The 16,547-nt window shown below is 38.9% G+C and overlaps 1 protein-coding gene across 8 annotated transcripts in view; it reads left to right on the top strand.

The window, feature by feature from the left end:
* Positions 1–16,547, top strand: part of LOC127439015 (acid-sensing ion channel 1B-like) — a 238,925-nt gene that overhangs the window by 201,459 nt on the left and 20,919 nt on the right. For 6 of the 8 annotated variants that reach the window (XM_051694987.1, XM_051694991.1, XM_051694986.1 and 3 more), the window contains one exon: positions 12,975–13,125. In XM_051694987.1, coding sequence (XP_051550947.1) covers positions 12,975–13,125 — 151 coding nt within the window. Of the gene's footprint in view, positions 1–633; positions 1,423–12,974; positions 13,126–16,547 lie in introns of those variants that run through there. The other 2 variants (XM_051694993.1, XM_051694992.1) reach the window with 2 other exon arrangements.

Genomic DNA, 16,547 nt, shown 5'->3' with positions numbered 1-16,547 from the left:
AACAGCTCCGCGTTTACGCTTCACGCTACGAATGTTTTGGTTGAAATAATAACAATAATAAAAAAAAATAATAATTTTAAGATTTACGCATTTTCAACTTAAAAGCAAAATTCCATCAAATTGAACTGAGTAAAATTAAAATAAAAATAAAAAAAAATAAATAAATAAAAAAATAAAAAATATTTTTGCTTTATTAATTGAATTTCATTAAGTCAATTTCATTACATTTTTATATGAAATTGAAATACGTAAATCTTAAAAATAGGCAAAAATAAATAAATTAATACAATCTTTTGATTGCATTTACTGTTGTATCGATGCACAGTACGCTGGTCTGAAATGGTTTCTACACCAGATAGAAAATGGACAATTATTTCTAAATTAAGTAATATCTTACTAACATTATAAGTGGACCTCAGTGAACATTATAAAATAAAATAAAAAAAATGCAATGCATGACACCTTTAAAGGTCTTTGCACACCAAACGCGTTTTTTTTTGTTTTTTTCCCAAATCGCCGTGATTACGTTTTTAAATAGAAACAATGGATTCATATGAAGACATTCACACCTGGAGTACATTCACGCACAACAAAGCATTATTATTATTATTATTATTATTATTTATTTATTTATTTTATTTTTTTCCATTTTTAACCCTTGTACTTCAATTTTAAAAAGTTATTCAGAGGTCCTTACAGGACAAAAATGTCCACGTCAAAAAACTGCCATAATAAAATTATATATTAATATTATTTTCCACCTTCAATTAGTTAATTTATTTAACCAACATCAGTCCTGAAAATAACTACCAAATATTCATTCATTTTCAGGATTTTAACCCTTTAAATGCCAGTTTGTTTCTATAATGCCACTGTTGTTTTACACACACACACACACTTCTCAATACACACATACAAAACACACTTTGACATCCATACCAACACACACACACAATTTTAGCTGCATCATTTATTCAATTGTCCTGCAGTGCTCTATAATACAGCAAACAGAAAATAGGGGAAAAGCATGTATTTGCTCCATAGGCTAAACATGAGAAAAATGGCGCCATCTGGTGGAAAATATTAAAAATGTAAATTTTGAAGCCAGCGCTCTGTAATGATAGAATTCATGATTTTATGCTTTAATGGCACTAGGATCAATATTGCAGTTTTAATGGGTTTCAATGGGGACATTTTTGTCCTGAAGGTCCTGAGTGTAACTATCTTGTGTACACAGTGTATTATAGATGTATTATAGGAACTGAGGTTGAAATATCAAAATTCCCCCAAAAATACACACATTTGGCAAAATGAATGCCGTTGGCATTAACACAGCCAAAATTATAAAAAAAAAAAAAATAAATAAGAAGAAGAAAAAAATGAAAAAGATAAAAATGTCCCGAAGGTCCCACAAGGGTTAAGGTGAGTGTGTTGATTTTTTATATATGTGTCATGATATTACTGCCACTCAACTTGTCTAGCAGGTGAACTGAAATAGTTTGTGAAGTATCTCGAAATTTTTCTTTCTCGTTGAGCAAATAAACTCGTCATCGCTACTGAAGCTTGTTAGTAAATCTTTTATCGTTTTTTTAATTTTTTTTATCTGCTCAGCAGAGAACTCACTTTCTTGTCATTTGTATTGCAATTCCATGGTTGTTCTGCATGGGCGAAGGGCAGACTAGCTGAAATCTGCTTTGCGCCACTGACTGTACCAGGGTAAAATTGCTTGTTGATTAGCACCACCTATTGTAAAGCAGTGAATGTGTTGTTAACGGCGATCATTCGCCTTGCTTCTCATCTCATCGGGCCATTCATCTGTGATTCGTGTCGCATCTGGTGCGCAATGGCCTTAATGCAAGTGAAAACGTGATGTGAGAAAAGTAGAATGCTTATACTTTTTGCTTTCGTTACAATTAACAACGTTATCTATGCTACATGCGTGCAAAGTGTGGACAAGAAAAATCTAGGGGACAATGCCCCCCCACCCCACCCCCTATGCTTGAGATAGTCTATTGTACCCAATAATGAAACATGCTTAACTTGGCCATCCATTTCTAGAGCGATGAATGAACCAGTAGTCATACGTATCTGACACCACTCTCTGAATTAAACATGTATCATGATGAGGTCATGTGAAAACAATGTAGGACACTACTGTTTGAATAGTTTGTTGCATAATGCCTACAGTTTCATATACTTCTTTAAAAACAGGTAATATAAGCATACAGTATGCTGGTATTCCATTCCGTATTTGGCTTTAGTCTTAAACCCTGTTTATCTAGACGACTGTTTGGTTGATTTCAAGATTTGTGTAGTGACGTTTGTCATTGCACTAAATAAACAGTGCAACACTTGGTGTCGTGTTGAACACGCTCAACAATGTGACTCTCGGGATACCACGTGTGATATATTGCGTCCCGAGGCCCTCAGCATCCCAAGAGCCCTACTGCAATCTCTTTGCATCCTGGCGTGGTGTAATTTGGCTCCGTGGTAAATGTATGCAGTGCATCACATTTGCTGTAGAAATTATGATCTGTCATTTATTTATAGAGGGCAAGCCCCATGAATATCTCAGTTTTTTTACAGTGCACGGTGATTTCATTGCTAGGGTGTGAATATAGACAAAAATGCTTAAAGTGTCTACCCGGCACATTAGGAATGGATTTATGCAGGTCGGACCTTTTTAACACCTTGTTTTTTGGTTATATTTGTAGTGAAACTGCTGGTGTTGGGACTGAATCATTTGGCAGTTCTGCTGTTTGGCTTGAAGCACTTTGAGTTGTTTTGTAGTCAAGCCTCAGTAAGCTACTATGGTAGAAGGTCACTTTCCCAATGGGTTTTATCTGTCAATGAAAATAGCCTGTTTCTGTTGACTCAGTCTGTACACTACACACACATACACATACACAGATTGCTTTAACTCTTTCAAATGCTACATCCACTTCAATGGATGTCATTATCTACTGTTTTTTTATTTTATGTTTTTTGTCATTTGGTGCCATTTAAATTGCAAAGGATTATTGGATTGAATGCTGCTAAGTCAAACTATGAATGCTTATTTTTGCTTTATGATTAAAAAAAAAACAAACAAAAAAAAACATTTATATTTGAAATGAGATTAAAAGCTTTGAAATGGCCAGTGTCAAAAGGCAGAAATATATGACACAATTGCATTTTTCCAGCTCGTGTTCACACATGAGCAGAGTTGCTTTTACATTGTCTAATACATTTGCAGAGCCTCTGGATGAGTGGAAAATAGCTAACTCCATCTCAAAGGCCTTTACAGATGTGCTTTCATTTAAACTGCATCTATCTTGTACTATAAGCACACAGTAATCTAAGATTGAAGCGTCAGTCAGGCTTGAAGAAAACTGTAATTATCGCACACAAATTTTCTACTGCCCAGCTCCTCATTTACATTTCCTCAGAGTATCTCTCTGCTTGTCTTAATTCTGTATAAGAAAATGCATTTTTGCGACACAATAGCACTCTTTTTCACTGAATACTGTTGGTAAGATGAATGTTGCAGGTGAGTTTTAAATGTGTCAGGCGTAGTGATGGATTTAGTACTTAAGTTTGAATGCATTCAGATATTTCCTCAACATAGAGGGTTTTGAGAATTGCCACTGTGACTCTTACATAATCACATATGACTAGGTTTTTTGGTAACTTTACAAAACAGCTCTTCGCCTGTGTGCATTAAATCATCATCGGTGAACTTTAGACTCCATATGTTCACAGATCAGACATCACACCATAACTAGATGTGTACATTTTCCTAGGGAACTTTAAGTGGTGCTTGTCTGTGTTATGAGTGGTTGCTAGGGCATTGCTAAATGGTTGCTATGCAGTTGACCTTACTAACTGAATGAAAAAAAAACTGCATTGTAGTGTTAAGTGTCACTAATGTTTTATTTAGAAAATGTAAAAATGTAGTGAGTATTCTAATAAATGTTTTAATATTATCAATATTTAATATCATAAATTGTGGTTGAATGGTTTAATATAAACTATTATTGTTTAATAATATTAATAAATATTAATGTGTCTATAATGAGGAATGGTATAGAAACTTTACACAATGTACATTCTAATAATTACAAACAATCCAATTTTTTATGTTTTTAATTAAAAAAACATTTTGAGTTGCACTTTACAATAAGTTTGTATGTGTTAACATTAGGTAACGCAATAGTTACAAGCAATACAATGAGCAATACTTTTACAGCTTTTATTAATATTAGTATACTAAATGTAGAAATGAAATTCTATGAAACATTCTAGCAAATTGTATTGTGTAATCTTTAAAAAAATTAAAAGATTAAATTTTTTAACTAAATGTTCATCGCGCAGACAGAAATCTTTAAACGTAAATATATTTTGAAGTTTTATTATTTATTTTTTTTATGGAAATTTGTTATGAAATTTAAATGTGTAAATCTTACAAATAGGCTAATATATATATATATATATATATATATATCAAATATTTGTTTTATTTTTATCCCATTTACTCCAAATTTGGAATGCTCAATTCCCACTACTTAGCAGATCCTCGTGGTGGTGCGGTTACTCACCTCAATCCGGGTGGCGGAGGACAAGTCTCAGTTGCCTCCGCTTCTGAGACCGTCAGTCCGTGCATCTTATCACGTGACTCGTTGTGCATGACACCGCGGAGACTCACAGCATTTGGAGGCTTCACGCTATTCTCCGCAGCATCCACGCACAATTTACCACGCGCCCCATTGAGAGCAAGAACCACTAATCACGACCACGAGGAGGTTACCCTATGTGACTCTACCCTCCCTAGCAACCAGGCCAATTTGGTTGCTTAAGAGACCTGGCTGGAGTCACTCAGCACACCCTGGATTCGAAACCGCTACCCAGGCCCCCAGCTAAAATATTTTTTTTTTTGGGTGGGGGGATTTTTCCCCTTTTTCTCCCAATTTGGAATGCCCAATTCCCAATGCGCTCTAAGTCCTCGTGGTCACATAGTGATTCGCCTCAGTCCGGGTGGCGGAGGACGAATCCCAATTGCCTCCGCGTCTGAGACAGTCAACCCGTGCATCTTATCACGTGGCTTGTTGAGCGCGTTGCCACGGAGACATAGCGCGTGTGGAGGCTTCACGCCATCCACCGCGGCAACCACGCTCAATTCACCATGCGCCCCACCGAGAACAAACCACATTATAGCGACCACGAGGAGGTTACCCCATGTGACTCTACCCTCCCTAGCAACTGGGCCAATTTGGTTGCTTAGGAGACCTGGCTGTAGTCAATCAGCACGCCCTGGGATTCGAACTAGCGAGCTAGCGAACTCCAGGGTGGTAGCCAGCGTATTTTACCACTGAGTATTTTACCACTGAGCTACCCAGGCCCTAAAATATATTTTTAATTGTTTACTAAGTTAACAATGAACTATAGTATAATTAAAAATGAACAGTCACTAAGATTATGCTATAAAATATTAGTTGTTCATCATACCTCATGCATTAACTGTGTTAATGTAAATAACTTATTATAATATTTAATATATAATAAATATAAAATATATTTTAGTATATGTAATTTAATATTAAATGCATTAAATATTTAATATAAAATTATATTATATTTATGTATTTTTCTATGGTTTAACGTGGCTCTTCTGATGATAATTGCAGTGAGGATGAACATCTTTTTTGAAAGAAAAAAAAACTGCTTACACACACTGAAGCTCTGCTGACTTCTGCTGTACTGCTGCAAGATTGGATCACATTGAGAATCAATGAGCCTTTGACACTTTTAAATGCTGGACTCCGGTGTGGAGACCTCTTAGAGAGAGAATGAGACAGAATGGATATGACAGTGAGGTATTGTAGCCTGTATATCTGTCCGCAGGTAGGCCAATGACAAAGAAATCGTAACTCCTCTGAAGGGGCGGGTGGTCTCCAATTGGCCACATTACCTCTCCATTATATTGAGTGTGCTGTCAATCCTCTTTATGTCAATAGAGGTGCTGGTATTGATTTTTGTGGCCAAGCGGAGTTGAGGGTGCACCCTGTGGCCATCTTTGTGCCCATATCAATTGCTGTCAGTCTGGAGGCACCAACCACTCAAACCTGATAAACACACAAAATCCAGTGGCTTCAATTCACTTCAGCTTTACAGAACAAACACACTCACTAATGACTTTCTTTCTTCCGTCGAACAAAAATAGTATGCTTTCTGGTGAACTATTCCTTTTACAATAAGTTTGGTGCTCTCTGATACAATTTTCCAACCTCCATCACTGCTCGACAATTAGATTTGAAAATTTGCATAGAAGCTGATCATCTCCCACAGGGGAAGAAAACACAAATTCGTGAAAATTGTTCAGATGATTTTAGACGCAATGGGCCTCATTTATTAAACCCAAACAGAACGAATTTATGTGTCAATTGTAAAGTCATCCTTAAGTTGATGTGACAATTTACTTAAGAATGGTTTCGCAAATTATTTTAAAAACTTTTATGAATGATTTTACGAATGGCGTTATGAACAAATGTCAGCATGAATGCAACAGTTTACCTGAAACCAAAGTATACTTCGATTTTCCAAAAAATTGTGAGTGTGATGCAAATCTTTTCATCAAAACCATTCTTGCTAGTTTTTGTGACAATTTACGTAAGAATGGTATCGTGAATTATTTTAAGAATAGCTAATTTTTACGAATGGTGTTACAAAAGAATGTTACATGCAAGAATGTACCTAAAGGCCAGAGTATACTTCGGTTTTCAACATGCTGCTTTGTCTTTAGAACTTTTATGAATGGTTTTACAAATGGTGTTATAAACGAATGTCAGCATGCAGAAATGTACCTAAAGTCCAAGGTATTCTTTGGATGTTTGCGTGCCGCTACATTTAGCACACATTGCACGTGATGCAAATTTTGTTGTCAGTAAAGTACGCATGGACTGTTCGGTCAAAAGACTGTACTTTCAAACCCTAGAGCATTCGGCTGCGTGCGAGACGTACCGGCTTGTGGAAATGCAAAGTATAGCTTAGCGAAGTATACCCTAGTAAACCTTAAGAATGCATTTGTGAATAATTTACCAGAAAAACAGGTGGCACACTTAAGAGTTTGACTTCAGTGTTCTAATCGGCCATGACAGCATAGTGTCATTGTACATCTATTTTCGCCCTAGTAAAACGCACAATAGCGAGTCCTGAAGCTCATTAGACACACAAGCTTTGCCAGGAGAGCCCTTTGACAACTCTGACAAACAGCTTTAGCCTACTTGCAGTTTGCCATGGTATGCGGGCGGCCCTCGAGTGAGCGGCCGTTTGGCTCTCAGTTAATTATTCATTTCAGAAGGAGCGTCTGTCGCTGCTATGATCTTGATCAGTACTGATGGCCATATCAGTCACGCCTGCGAGACACTGGAGCGTTGTCGTCTTCCACAGCTTTCCTCATATCACAATGAAGTGGACGCTAACAGTGATGTTTCGTCATCTATCTCTGCCTCTGCTGCATAAGGTGGATTGTGAAATTGCTTTGTGGAGCTGCAGGAATGGAGAGCAACATTAAATAAATATTAGTTTTGTATGACTCGGTTCACAAAGAACGTGAGATTGAAACCGTGTGCGATTAAAAATTGCCTGTCAGTCTTTGTCACACTCGTCATATTCCTATATTTGCATCTATTTGTTTTATTCTCCTTTTGTCTCCTATGTTCAAAAGAAAATTCATTTACCTCTTAATAAGAGAAGTGTGTGATTTCTGCGACTGCAAACGAAATAGCAGAATAGCTAGATATTTTAATGCAAGTCTACAAGATTTTTTCGCCCATTTTATCGTCCACCAGGAGAAATAAATCTGTGAACAGCACTCAAATTGACAACATCCTGCTGGAAGTTCAAAGAGAGTCTCACTTTAAAACTCTCCTCAGATCCAAAAAAGTTTTAAAGTCAGTTAATTTTTCATAAGGTCCCTGTCACAAAGGGCAGAAATGATCATTAATTATAGAGTTATTCTATCCCAGTTTTTCACGTTTTGTACAGCTCTGTAAGCTCACAAGATTTGTTCATACTTATTTGAACATCCAAACTACTCTTTATGAGATGGCGACATCTAAAGAGTTTAGCAAAAAGTTGTTGCTGTGGTAACCGTGACAGTGTGCTGGCGGCCTTGGGATGCAGGAGAGTCGGAAGCGTGTGGATTCGACTTGTGTAACTTCACAATTAATGCTCCTGTTGTGAGGTCATTTATTCATTGTGTTCCAAAGAGTACTCATTAGTTTTAAAAAGAACAGCCCTTTTTGACAACCTTTAGAATATATTTATAATAGCCTAAAGGCTTAATGAATCAGGTACCGACAGTATGTGCTCGTCTGGAGTATATTTTCCAGTTATATTTCCAGTTTACTTGTCAGCATTTATAGAAAGTGTTACTATGTGGTTGCTAAGGTTTTGTGGGTGGTTGAAACGGTGTTGCTATGCGGTTGCTAATGTGTTCAGAATTAATTTTAGTGTGTTCCCACATGGTTGCTAGGATTTTGTGGGTGGTTGAAAAAGTGTTACTATTTAGTTGTTAAGGTGTTCAGAATAGATTTTAGTGTGTTCCTATATTGTTGCTATGGTGGTCTGGGTGGTTGAAAAGGCATTGCTGTGTGGTTGCTAAGGTGTTCAGAGTGTTTTTACCTTGTTGCTATACAGTTGCTAGGGTGTTCTGGGTGGTTGAAAAGGCATTGCTATGTGGTTGCTAAGGTGTCCAGAATGGATTTTAGCATTTTGCTATGTGGTTGCCGTGGTGTTTTAGATGCTTGAAAATGTGTTCCTATGTGGTTGATAAGGTGTTCAGAGTTGTTTTTATTCTGTTTAGATTTTAGTGTGTTCCTATGTTGTTGCTAGGGTGTTTTGTGTGGTTGCCAAGGTGTTCAGAGTGTTTTTTTTATTTTTTTATTTTTTTTTTAGTGTTGCTATACTGTTGCTGGGGTTTTGTGGGTGGTTGAAAAGTTGTTGCTTTGTGGTTGCTAACGTGTTCAGAGTGGATTTTAGAGTGTGGGCCACGGTGTTTTATATTGTTGAAAAGGCGTTGTTATGTGGTTGTTAAAGTGTTCAGAATGAATATTAGTGTGTTCTTATATGGTTGTTAGGGTTTTGTGGGTGGTTGAAAATGTGTTGCTATGTGGTGGTTAAGGTGTTCAGAATAGATTTTAGTGTGTTCTTATATGGTTTCTAGGGTTTTGTGCGTGGTTGAAAAGGCGTTGCTGTGTGGTTGCTAAGGTGTTCAGTGTGGTTTTTAGAGTGTTGCTATACAGTTCCTAGGGTGTTGTGGGTGGTTAAAAAATATCTGTTGCTATGTGGTTGCTAAGGTGTTCAGGATTCATTTTAGTGTGTTCCTATATGGTTGCTAGGGATTTGTGGGTGGTTGAAAAGGCATTGCTATTTGGTTGCTAAGGTGTTCAGAATGGATTTTAGAGTGTTGCTCTATGGTTGCTATGCTGTTGGGGGTAGTTGAAAAGGCGTTGCTATGTGGAATTTAAGTTGTTTAGAATGGATTAGTGTGTTCCTATGAGGTTGCTAGGATTCTGTGGGTGATTGAAAAGGCTTTGCTATGTGGATGCTTAGGTGTTCAGAATGTATGTCAGAGTGTTGCTGTACGGTTGCTACGGTGTTAGGGTGGTTGAAAAGGCATTTATGTGTGGTTTCTAAGGTGTTTAAAATGTTTTTAGCTTGTTGCTATTCAATTGCAAGGATGTTTTAGATGGTTGAATAGGTGTTGCTATGTGGTTGCCAAGTTTCTGTGGGTGGTTGAAAAGGTGTTGCTATGTGGTTGCTAATGTGTTCAGAATAGATTTTTGCGTGTTCCTATATTGTTGCTAGGGTTTTGTGGGTGGTTGAAAAGGTGTTGCTATGTGGTTGATAAAGTGTTCAGAATGGATTTTAGCATGTTGCTATGCGTTTGGTTGGGTGTTGTGAGTGGTTGTTGATGTGACCAGGTCAATAGAAAATCTTTAGTCTGATCTATTACTAAAGTAACAAAACAGCACTCCTTAACAAGCTGCTGGTTTGAGTATCATTCATATCTGAATGATATGATCATATTTAGAACCACAAACATTCTGTTCACAGAGGACTCTCTGTATTTTTTCTCATTGTCCCTGCCAGATTGTAGCGCATGTTCAAATAACATCCATCTGTGAATGTGTGTTCTGGCTAAATCTGCTGTTCATCTGTGTGTGTTTAGTATTTTACATCACTCAGCAAGCAGGACTTGATAGATTGATTGTCCATCAGGAATAGATAAAGGTAATGTTTGGATGGTAGATGTTCAAAAATAAGAGGGCTTGATAATGTCAGGTAAAAAGAAAAGTGTCTTTAAATGCTGATTTGCATTTGATATCAGTTTTGCAACTTGTGTGGAATACATGAATAGTGTTTAGAGTTGAGAAATGGTTCTTTCTATCAGGAAATGGTGTGATGGGTAAGGATATTTTCCTGTTGACTTCATGATACTAAAAGAAGCAGTTAAAAAGTCGTTTGAGAGGTGGAGCAAGTTATTACATTTTTCCTTTAGAATAACATGCTTTGGTGAATCACACTCATTAAGACCTGGAATGTGTATTAAGAATCAGAATAGAGTCTGTTTTGATTTCGTGTAGACTTAAAATGGATTTGAGAGGATCTTTAAGTGTAAGCCTGAAAGATAGCTCTCTGTATTCCAAAGGCATGTTGAGTGTCTTTCAGCAAGATGGAATTCCCTGGAGAGCTGCTGGCATTTTCTTATCACATCACGAGTTCACTAAAGATCTGCTCGTTTCATTTCCTTCATACTGAAGTTTCTCATTTGTGCTTGATGGTAATCGAGTTCTCCTACAATCGAGTCACAGTGAGGAGCATCTGCGTTTCTTCATATCCTGCTGTGTATGATCTGATTACAAGTCCATTAGTTCAGTTTCAATTAACTGATGAGATGAGTCCACCTGCACCAATATGTTCACATCATGTTGAGTTGCAGATAATCTATAATTAATCAAAGCTTTTCCTGATTAACCTGCCTTCAAAACCCTTGATTTTCAATTAAAGGTGCAAGGACTGCCCATGTCAGTTCGAGTTTTATGTGTAATACAGGAAAGTGCACGTTTCAGTGACTTTTACTACTGGTATTTACAGGAACAATGATTTAAGTGGCAGGGTATAATTTCTACAACGTTAGCGGCACCAGTTGAAATTGCAAATATAACGATTATTTAAAATAAATTATTACATATAACGATTAAAAACAAAGATTATTACATTTTCTGAAGTATGTCGCTGCCAGAGTGCTGAGTATTTTAATCAAGTTGCTATGCAGTTTCTGGGTGGTTGCTAGGGTGTTGCTAAGCAAATTCTTAGGTGTTTAAAGTAGTTTTAAAAAATTTGGTGTGCAGTTGCTGTCATTGTGTTCTGGGTGGTTACTAGAGTGTTGCTATGCAGTTACTAAAGTGTTCTAAATAGTATTTAGCATGTTGATATGCAGCTGCTATCAAGGTATTCATGGTGGTTGCTAGGGTGTTGCTATGCAGTTGCTTATATGTTGCAAGCAGTTTTAAGCAATTTGCTGTGCAGTTGCTATCATCATGTTTTGGGTGGTTGCTAGAGTGTTGCTATGCAGTTGCTCAGGTGTTGCATGTAATTTTAAGAAAGTTACTGTGCAGTTGCTATGTTGTTCAGGGTGGTTGCTAGGGTGTTTCTACACAGTTGCTTAAGTGTTCTGAGTGGTTTTAACCAAGTTACTGTGCAGTTGTTATGGTGTTCAGGGTGGTTGCTAGGGTGTTGCTATGCAGTTGCTTAGGTGTTGCAAGTGTTTTAAGCATATTGTTATGCAGTTGCTATCAGCATTTTAGGTGGTTGCTAGGGTGTTGCTAGCAGCTGTTAAAGTATTCTTAGTGCTTTTAAGCTAGTTGCTGTGCAGTTGCTATCATCATGTTCTGGGTGGTTGCTAGGGTGTTGCTAAGCAGCTGCTAATGTGTTCTGAGTGCTTTTAAACAAGTTGCTGTGCAGCTGCTATGGCATTCTTGGTGGTTGCTATGCAGTTGCTTAGGTGTTGCAAATAGTTTTAAGCAAGTTGCTGTGCAAGTAAGCTCTCATCATGTTCTTGGTCATTGCTCGGATTGCTAGCAGCTGTTAAAGTGTTCTGAGTGCTTTTAAGCAAGATGATGTGCAGTTGCTGTGGTGTTCAGGTTTGTTGCTAGGGTGTTGCTATGCAGTTGCTTAGGTGTTGCAAGTAGTTTTAAGCAAGTTGCTGTGCAGTTGTTATCATATTCTAGGTAATTGCTAGGGTGTTTCTAAGCAGCTGCTAAAGTTTTCTGAGTGCTTTTAAGCAAGTTACAGTGTAGTTGCTATGGTGTTAAGAGTGGTTGATAGTGTGTTCACGGCGGTTGCTTACTAGTCCAAGTCAAAAGAGCCCACCCTCAAGTCTCTATGATATTCTGGTCTCCAGCAGCAGTTCTCTTTAGATTTTCTCTCATCTTGTGAAGCAGATCTCATTCCCAACAGACATTGTGAACAACATGAACTGGATCCTGGCCCAATCTCTGCATGTTATACAGCCGTGTGTTCACTGTGCCAGAGGAATGTGCTTTTTCATGCTGCTGTAAGCTGTTTTGAGGAGGTCTTTAGCCTGGGAATCATAAGCTGCTTTGCAGCAGTCAATGTTACAGCCTAATTAAATTCAGTTAGATTTGCTCTTTTTCTTTGGTTTTAAAGTAACATTTAAAATTAAAAGTTAAAATGAATAAAGCAGTCAATGCATTGATGATGTTTAGTGGTTATCAGTTTGCATTCAAGTAAAAAGGGAACATACAAAGAACATGTCTCGTCAAATTTAGAAAATTTGGCTGATCACACAATTAAAGTCGGGATATTAGATAGTAGCTGTCATTATTTGACAAAACAGAACAAAAAAAATAAAATAATTGATTATCAATAATTTGATAATTCCTCAAAGCTCTACCTGTTTATGTCCTCAGATTTTCACCCGCTATGGAAAATGCTACACTTTCAACTCGGGTCAGGACGGACGGCCACTGATGATCACGATGAAGGGAGGGATGGGCAACGGCTTGGAATTAATGCTGGATATCCAACAGGATGAGTACCTGCCTGTGTGGGGAGAGACTGGTAAGCATTTGTCTGTTTTTTCCTATAAGGAATTGTATGAGAAACATCTAAGACAAAGTTGATTCTTAAATTACATTTAGCTAGCTCCTGGGAAACCTCTGAGCAATACAATTTTCCTCTGGACACACATGGAGGCATGCTGGGAACTCATTTACTCTGGGAAGATGGAATTGAAGCATCGAATTGCCAGCTCAGATCTTCCCCCATTAGACCACCAGAACTCTAGTTGAACACTCCTGCAGCGATGATTCCCTGGAGAAATCAGTGCTGAAATGATTCCTGCTCAAAATATTAAGATTCCAGCCTTTTTTCTGTGTGGATTTGCATTAAATCTGCATGACTCAAGTGCAGCTCTGACTTAATCTGCTTATGTGGGTTTAGTTTTAGGATTAATCTGTGTTTGCTAAACTGGCGCTCAGTCTTTAAAATTAATCAACAGGTTAAACTGTATTGACTGTGAATGAATTTGGTAACATTTGGTAATGTCGTAAAGCTCGTTGCAAGGGATAAAATCGATGTAAATCCATGCAAATAGTGCAAGCTAGTTTAGACGCATAAAATACAATTATATACATTAGCTCTGTTGCAAAGCCTAGTAAGCTGCCTTGCTGTCTATTCCCTGCATAGGCAGTTACCTTCCAAAGGGCGTTCACAAAGAATGTGATAATCATCTGTCTGTGCTGGGGTGGGGTGGGGTTGGGGGGGGGGGGGGTCTGTTTTTTTCTCCCCTTTTCTCCCCAGTTTGGAATGCCCAATTCCCAATGCGCTCTAAGTCCCATGGTGGTGTAGTGACTCGCCTCAATCCGGGTGGCGGAGGACGAATCTCAGTTGCCTCCGCGTCTGAGACTGTCAATCCGTGCATCTTAAAATGTGGCTTGTTGAGCGCGTTACCATGGAGACATAGCACTTGTGGAGGCCCATGCTATTCTCCACGGCATCCACGCACAACTCACCACGTGCTCCACCGAGAGCGAAAACCACACATTATAGCGACCACGAGGAGGTTACCCCATGTGACTCTACCCTCCCTAGCAACCGGGCCAATTTGGTTGCTCAGGAGACCTGGCTGGAGTCATTCAGCACGCCCTGGATTCGAACTCGCGACTTCAGGGGTGGTAGTCAGCGTCAATACTCTCGGTGCTGTTTTTCAATAGTTTTTTATGCAAACAAGCAAGTGTCTTGAGCAGGAGCAGCACTTAAATCAGCGTGCCAAGTTAACAGAACCTTAACTTTTCAAAAAGTGTCTCAGGAAAACTACGTTCTGTTCCAATGGTTGCTATTTTAACGCAAGAACGCCACACTGAACGTGTTTTTGTGTCCATCTGCGCTGTTTTTCTATGAAAACATGTGCTAGATGGTTGCAGTGCATCTTGTTGTTTTTTTTCAGTATCTTGCACAGGAGCGGTGCGTTTTTAGATTACGTTAAAAAGAACATTAACTTTTAAAAACACGCCTCGAGACACTCGCGTTTTGTTATATTTGGTGTGCTGGGTCTAGCTTTTTAATGCGAGATAAACACATTTTTGTGTCCATCTGTGCTGTTCTTTAATGGTTTTTCTATGTAAACATGCGCTAGAAAAACATCTTTGACCGTTACGCCGCGTCTCGAGACACTTGCTGTCTGTTGCGTTTCTATATTTGTTGTGCTGCATCTAGCTCTAGCTTAAGACTGCCACACCGAATGCATTTTTGTGTTTGTCTGCTCTGTTTTCAATTGTTATTCAGTCACCATTATGCTGCGTCTCTCTGGGTTTTTTTTTTCCTGCATCTCACACTGGAGTGTCACGTTTTTTAGATTCCTTGTCTAGTTAAAAAGAACTTTTAAAAACGTACCTCAAAGCACCTGTGGTCCTCTAAGGCAGCATTCTGATTGAAATTGAACCTTAAAATTACCTGTTTGGAGTGTTCTACATACAGTTCATCCGGAAAGTATTCACAGCACTTCACTTTTTCCACATTTTGTTATGTTACAGCCTTATTCCAAAATGGATTAAATTCATTATTTTCCTCAAAATTCTACAAACAATACCCCATAATGACAACGTGAAAGAAGTTTGTTTGAAATCTTTGCAAATTTATTAAAAATAAAAAACGAAAAAAATCACACGTACATAAGTATTCACAGCCTTTGCCATGACACTCAGAATTGAGCTCAGGTGCATCCTGTTTCCACTGATCATCCTTGAGATGTTTCTACAACTTGATTGGAGTCCACCTGTGGTAAATTCAGTTGATTGGACATGATTTGGAAAGGCACACACCTGTCTATATAAGGTCCCACAGTTAACAGTGCATGTCAGAGAACAAACCAAGCCATGAAGTCCAAGGAATTGTCTGTAGACCTCCGAGACAGGATTGTATCGAGGCACAGATCTGGGGAAGGGTACAGAAAAATTTCTGTAGCATTGAAGGTCCCAATGAGCACAGTGACCTCCATCATCCGTAAATAGAAGTTTGGAACCACCAGGACTCTTCCTAGAGCTGGCCGCCTGGCCAAACTAAACGATCGGGGGAGAAGGGCCTTAGTCAGGGAGGTGACCAAGAACCCGATGGTCACTCTGACAGAGCTCCAGCGTTTCTCTGTGGAGAGAGGAGAACCTTCCAGAAGAACAACCATCTCTGCAGCACTCCACCAATCAGGCCTGTATGGTAGAGTGGCCAGACGGAAGCCACTCCTCAGTAAAAGGCACATGACAGCCCGCCTGGAGTTTGCCAAAAGGCACCTGAAGGACTCTCAGACCATGAGAAACAAAGATTGATCTCTTTGGCCTGAATGGCAAGCATCATGTCTGGAGGAAACCAGGCATCGCTCATCACCTGGCCAATACCCTCCCTACAGCGAAGCATGGTGGTGGCAGCATCATGCTGTGGGGATGTTTTTCAGCGGCAGGAACTGGGAGACTAGTCAGGATCGAGGGAAAGATGAATGCAGCAATGTACAGAGACATCCTTGATGAAAACCTGCTCCAGAGCGCTCTGGACCTCAGACTGGGGTGAAGGTTCATCTTCCAACAGGACAACGACCCTAAGCACACAGCCAAGATAACAAAGGAGTGGCTCCGGGACAACTCTGTGAATGTCCTTGAGTGGCCCAGCCAGAGCCCAGACTTGAACCCGATTGAACATCTCTGGAGAGATCTGAAAATGGCTGCGCACTGACGCTCCCCATCCAACCTGATGGAGCTTGAGAGGTCCTGCAAAGAAGAATGGGAGAAATTGCCCAAAAATAGGTGTGCCAAGCTTGTAGCATCATACTCAAAAAGACTTGAGGCTGTAATTGGTGCCAAAGGTGCTTCAACAAAGTATTGAGCAAAGGCTGTGAATACTTATGTACATGTGATTTTTTTCGTTTGTGGAAATGTGGAAAAGTGTTCCAAATGTGGAAAAAGTGAAGCGCTGTGAATACTTTCCGGATGCACTGT

The sequence above is a fragment of the Myxocyprinus asiaticus genome, chromosome 50 (assembly GCF_019703515.2).
Source record: "Myxocyprinus asiaticus isolate MX2 ecotype Aquarium Trade chromosome 50, UBuf_Myxa_2, whole genome shotgun sequence".
Classification (NCBI taxonomy): Eukaryota; Metazoa; Chordata; class Actinopteri; order Cypriniformes; family Catostomidae; genus Myxocyprinus; species Myxocyprinus asiaticus.
This window is presented reverse-complemented; position numbering and strand designations above follow the sequence as displayed.